At 43.9% G+C, this 6,052-nt stretch overlaps 1 protein-coding gene across 2 annotated transcripts; it reads right to left on the bottom strand.

Annotated features, from left to right (window-relative positions):
- Positions 1-281: 281 nt before the first annotated feature.
- On the bottom strand, positions 282-5,232 carry znf319a (zinc finger protein 319a). 2 transcript variants are annotated; one of them, XM_086072216.1, is made up of 3 exons: positions 4,901-5,232; positions 2,663-4,000; positions 282-2,437 (listed from the first exon to the last, which is right to left on the bottom strand). In XM_086072216.1, exons 2-3 carry the CDS (start codon positions 3,870-3,872, stop codon positions 2,115-2,117), a joined length of 1,533 nt encoding a protein of 510 aa, XP_085928342.1. In that variant the 5' UTR covers positions 3,873-4,000; positions 4,901-5,232; the 3' UTR covers positions 282-2,114. The 2 variants fall into 2 exon arrangements, with proteins under 2 accessions (XP_085928342.1, XP_085928341.1); XM_086072215.1 differs by having other exon boundaries at positions 282-4,000; positions 4,901-5,231.
- Positions 5,233-6,052: the final 820 nt, after the last annotated feature.

The raw sequence follows: 6,052 nt of genomic DNA, 5'->3' as shown, positions 1-6,052 counted from the left end.
AGAAACTAACTAAATCCTAAGGGGCTCAGTGGCAGAACAACATGGGAGTCATTTCAGTATGAAATGATTTGCCAGTAAGTTGTTGGTGTGACTTATATGAAAGACAAAATACATAGCTGTGAAATATGTATATGCACTTAAAGAAGTGAGATTTGTACATGGTCAATTTAATAGGTGGTATGATGTGCCTCTGCATTTAGAAACCACCCATTGTAAATCTACATGCCACAACAGTATACACATGATTTGTAATGACAAAAAAAAAAGACCATCAACATTCATGAAATCCATATACACTTTGAGATTACTCAGTGTGGTTTATTTAACTTGTCTGTGTACAGTATGAACAGGAGTCTAAATGATCTTTTGGGATTTAAAAAGAAGAAGTCAAATTCAAGTGTGAAATGATCACCCTCTGCCAGTCTTCTTGTCCATGACAGCGCAACTCCTCAAATTATTAATTATATATAGGGCAAAAAGTTTGAGATATACAGAAATATCACACTAAAATAACTCACCCATTTCCCCACTTCATCCTCAGAATAAACAAACGTATACGCTGCAGCTTGAAGCTGTGTGGCGTTAAGTACTCAAGTATAGATGAGGAATCTTGGGAGGATTTAACAAGCCACATGACTTAAGTGTACACCTACCACACAGTAATGTGCTATTTTTTATTTTTTACAAGTAAACATTATAATGCTTGATAGTTTATCAGATTAAATGTCATTATCCAAACGGAAACTTAAGTCCTTGCAAAAGATCAGCAAGCTTATCAACAGTAAAAACAAAAAGTAACACAAGCACTACACGTTTTCATTGTTTACATGAGCGCATACACACAATCTATAACAGGGTAGACTATGCAATGAATCAGTAGTTATAAATATTACATTGTGCATTTCTATTGCACATGTCAAGTGTTCTCATGACATGGAGGTATGTGTTAGTTACCAAATGTCATTTGTTTTAATACAAAGATGCAACAACACGTTTTATAGGACATTGGCTATACACTTCCGACAAATCCACTTGCTTTTTTTTCTTCTTGTGGCATTTTTCTAAATAAAACAAACTTATACATAATACAATAGTGATATTAAGTATGATAAATATTTTCATGCACAGACAATGCTATCTAAGGTCTAATTTGTGAACATACACTGCTGCACAGGGCGGACACTGTGCGTGGATGGGAGGGACTCTATTACTGGACATCAACTCAATAAAACAAGATCCGTAAAAAAAAAAGAAGGGGGAAAAAAAGGCACATGGACATCAGGAGTAAAACACATGAGCACACATATGACAGCTGCCTTGCCATCCACAAGAGTAAACAATTTAAAAAAACAAAAATAAATGCAATCACATCACATGCAACATCGGGGGTGGGGGTGGGGGGGTGTATTTTCCCAAACCACTTTATACATCAACCATCCTTTTCACACTTTACCTTAAATGGGAAGTCAAACCTCCATTTTTTAAATATATTGTGTTACACAATGTTATATATGTCCCTCACTAGTCTTAACAGCATTCTGATTAATACTGCGCTTCTGGAATACAAGTTTAGCAACCAAAAATCCACACGTTTTAATCCATCTCAGGGGGCGGCCAGTTTGCCACTTGCTGTCAACTGAAAGTGACATCATAGTTACTCAGGTAACAACCAATCATGGCTTCAGAAAAAAGGTGCACCGTGATTGGTTGTTACCTGAGCCTTGAACAATTGTGATGGCACGTTCAGTTGACCGGAAGTGGCAAAACGGCTGCCCCAGGAGATGGCCAAAAACAGGTGGATTTTGCTGCGCACCTTTTATTTCACAAACGCAATATTAAACAGAATGTGTTTAGACTAGTGGGTCTGCATACAACATATTATTGTAAAGAAAACATTTGGGATGACTTCCTTTTAACTACAACTTACTAAAGAATTCCTGATCCAGAGTTTCGCCTTTTTAACTCACGGAAGGATAATAGTCTTAACACCATGAATACTGTACTACAAATCAGGAATCTTCTTCTTCAATAGGCGTGTTAGACGCAACAAAGTTAAGCGCAGAGGCTGTGACACGTTGCTCCGTTTGCTGTCCAGGGCTGCAGAATCCCGGCGGTCACGGGATACAGGGCGCTTCAGGGAAACTCTCGCCTTCGGCGGTGTGCTGGACCGTGTGTTCCTGCAGAGCGGCGAGGTCAACAAAACGCTCGCCGCACCATACGCATTTAAACTGAGTCTCCCGCGAGTGCACGCTCTGATGCTTGGCCAAGTGCTCGCGTTGCTTGAAGCTCTTGTCGCAGCTGGCACACTTGAAAGGTTTCTCCCCGGTGTGGACGCGCCGGTGGCGCTGCAGCTCCGACGAGTACCTGAAGCGTTTCTCACAGTCGGGACATTTCAGCGGTTTCTCGCGGGTCGGGTCACAGCGGTGCTGGACAAACTCTGAGGATGACACAAAGCGCTTGTCACACAGAGAGCATTTCAGCGGCTTCTCTGCGCAGTGAGTGTTTTGGTGGCGCTGCAGCGTGGAGTTCTTTTTGTAACCTTTGCCGCACACGTCGCACTTGTAGGGCTTCTCTACTTCGCCTCCACATTTGTGCCTCAGCAGTTCTCCGGATTGGCTAAAAGACTTCTGGCAAGATGCGCACTTAAACAAGCTTTCCATACCGTGCACTTGCTGATGGTAAAGCAGGTGGGACGGCTGAAGGAAGCCTTTATCGCAGAGATTACACTTGAACGGGCGGTCAGCCGGGTTCTTATGAGTCCGACGGTGGCGTACGAGAGCATACTGCTGCTTGAAGCTCATCTGGCACTCCTCGCACTGGAACGGTCGCTCCTCTGAATGAGTGCGTTCATGCTGCCGCAGGTCCGACGGCCGCTTGAAGCTCTTTCCGCACGAGCCGCATCGGAAAGGCCGTTCTCCTTCTGGCTGGCATTGATGGTGCAGGAGCTCGGATGACTCCTTGAAGTGCATTTCGCACAAGTTGCATTTGAAAAGGTGCTCGCCTGAATGGGCGTACATGTGGCGCACAAGGTGAGAACGGTGCTTAAAGCTCTTCTCGCACACGGCACACTTGTACGGCCGCTCGGAGCTGTGAGTGCGCTGATGGTGTGCCAAATGTGAAGACTGGCTGAAGCTTTTATCACATGTGTCACATTTGTATGGCTTCTCACCTGTGTGGACCCTTTCGTGGCGGGTCAGCTCGGACAAATGCCGGAACGACTTATGGCACACTGAGCACTTGTACGGCCTATCCGGCGCTGAGGCCTCAAAAGCAGGCGGGGACGAGGCACTGATTGCTGCACCGTCACCAGATGTCTCTCCGTTGGAGGGCTGCTGAGGATTGGCCGCCGACGAGGTGGGAGTGACGTTTCCGGATCCGGGACGGTACGTTTTCTCACAAATCGAACACTTCATTGGGTTGTTTCCATTGCCGTGGGAGTTGTGATGCTGGGCCAAGGAAGTGAGCAACGAGAAACCCATCTTACACACGCCACAAACAAAAGGCTTCTGTTCCACCTGCACACACTGATGCTCCAGCAGGTCCGTGGCTTGGCTGAAGATCTTCATGCACTGTGTGCACTGAAAAGACCTGTCTTGGGTCACCATGCACTGGTGCTCATGAGGGTTGGCCAGGTGAGATATGTCGTGTCCGCAGGCGCCGCACTTATGCACTCTTTCGCCCCCTAGCTGCATGGAGGCCTGTTGAGCTTGCACGACATGCTGCTGGCCCAGCTGCTGCTGTAGAGAGGAATCTGGTTGCAGGACAACGCCATACACGGTGCAGGCCAGAGTGTCCGTTGTCTGAGGAAGTGTGTGCACTACAGCAGGTGGAGCCACTGTGTGCTGCTGCTGCTGCTGCCACGCCTCAGTCATACCTCCACTTTAATATTCAGAGCTCAGGAAGTGAATTTTTAAATGACACAGTGAATAGATTGATGCAGTTTATGACGCGTAATCAGGGTGGTGACCTCTCTGCAGGTTACAGAGATAAGGATGAACACCTGGAGGGATACAAAACAATCGGAGAATTAGGATGTGTGATGCAGGTTGATTAATCCTTACATCGCTCATAAGGAGGCTTATAGGCTGTGAAGGCATGAATAATGACACAATTTTGGTCTGGGAAAATCAAAACACTTAAACATCAGTAATTACTTTCAGACAGGTTTCCTTAACACAAAATGAAACAACATTTTGTTGACAAAATACTATTTTGATAAACAAGGCATGCTTTTGGTATGTAAGGAGGCGATTCATTAACATCTACATCGGAAAAAGGTCGCTAAACTTGCTATCAAAAAATAGCATCTCTGACCAAGCCGGGCTCAGTCTATTTCCTGAACTAAATCTTTATGCACCAAAATATATTGACGAATTCGCCAAACATGTAACTTATGTGCGCTTCATTTTACACAACTAAAGCTACTAGCAACCTTAAGGTCCATGCAAAACTGCTAACGTAATCGAAATCTTCACCATTTTGAAGCCATAGCTGTAGCTAATAGCTGCGGCAGCTAACAGCTAAGCGCTAGTATGCACCCTTAACGTTACCAAACAAGGGAACCTCCTTTGCTATTAACGCGTACTATCTTGAAATGATTGCCGCTTTCGTTTCCCTCGTACGGGCGTACACTTTATACTGTCTCGTAAAACAACAACAACTGTGCTTTACGACATGGCAAAAGAGCGACTGAAGAGGCGCTGAAAAGCTATCGTCGCTTTGCCCGATTTCGCGTTTTATGAAAGGCCACCACAAGATTGAGTGGTCTAACGTTAGATGAGAGCCTTCATGGAGAACTGACCCCGAAACTAAAGTAGGCCTCCGCCGAGCCGCGGGAAGAATGTCCCCTCTCACATCTGCAAAGGTCACATTCTGCAAACACTCATTCACCAAAACGTACCCGGCTCGCTTAGTGATGTTTCTCACTGCTGCCTTCGGACCGGAGCCGACAACGTTCGGCGTAAGTGGGGGTCGGAGGACCGGCGGTGGAGGGGATGCGGTAGAAACTCGACGCCATCCTCCTGCAGATGGACGAACACCGGAAACCACGCAGTGAGCCAGCTACGACCGCAGCCGCTACACCAAGCAGTTCCACCAAGGAGGACATAAACAATCGCGAGGGGAGATAACGACTCACATAGTTTGTCTCAAGAACAAGCTAACAAAGACGACGAGGAACTGGAAAGAAATCACAAATGTAGCTTTTACAGCGGAACACTAGGGGGCAGTATTTCAACCAACTAACCGGACCGATTTAAGCTTGGGGTACAGAACACGCAGTCATGAGCTAGTTACATATGAATAAACCACACTCACTGCACAATAAATTGTAGGGAAAACACACGCACACGCACACTAACTCACCTCAAAATAGCACTTGTTTTAAGGGTCATGTTAATGATGTTGTCTTTTCCGTCTTGTGGGTCCTATTTGATAATGAATTTTGTTATGTCATGTTTTGTTTTTGTTTTTTACGTATTCTAACTCCAGTAAATACCTAATGACAACAATTTTAAAAACAGTTCTCAACACGAAATGTTATTTCTGCATACAAGAAAAACATTTTGAACTATAAAAAAAAGATGCATGATTGAAGCTTATTTTGAAATAAATAACTGTGTCTGAGTACCCCTTATTTTTTTAATGAAATTAAGGCTAAATTTAAATTATCGACCAGCAGCGACCCAAAAATGCTGTCTACTTATGTGCTCCCTCATCATTTTATCGCTTGTAGAGCGTGCAGTTAACTGTTAACTTGAATAAGAAAGTACTATTTCACCTAACACACACACACACCCACACGCACGCACACACACGCACACACATATCTATATGTATATATAATAGGCAATTAAAATATTTTAGTACTGTCAATGGAAATTTTTTAAACTAAATAATTGCACAATTTTCCATAATTAATTGTCGTTTTCTACTTCTGTTTCTACTTTATTTTCTACAAACCTTGTAACAGATGACATAAGTAAAATCTTAGAATTAATATAAATATCATTAAATATAAAGTATATTTGAAATCAAAGACTGTTCTAATAGC

The sequence above is a fragment of the Leptonotus elevatus genome, chromosome 3, assembly GCF_054856555.1.
Source record: "Leptonotus elevatus isolate MCC_2025b chromosome 3, RoL_Lele_1.0, whole genome shotgun sequence".
Taxonomy (NCBI): domain Eukaryota; kingdom Metazoa; phylum Chordata; class Actinopteri; order Syngnathiformes; family Syngnathidae; genus Leptonotus; species Leptonotus elevatus.
This window is presented reverse-complemented; position numbering and strand designations above follow the sequence as displayed.

Coding starts and splice junctions, on each gene's coding strand:
- znf319a (XM_086072215.1), bottom strand. CDS start 3,872: ATGACTGAGGCGTGGCAGCAGCAGCAGCAGCACACAGTGGCTCCACCT.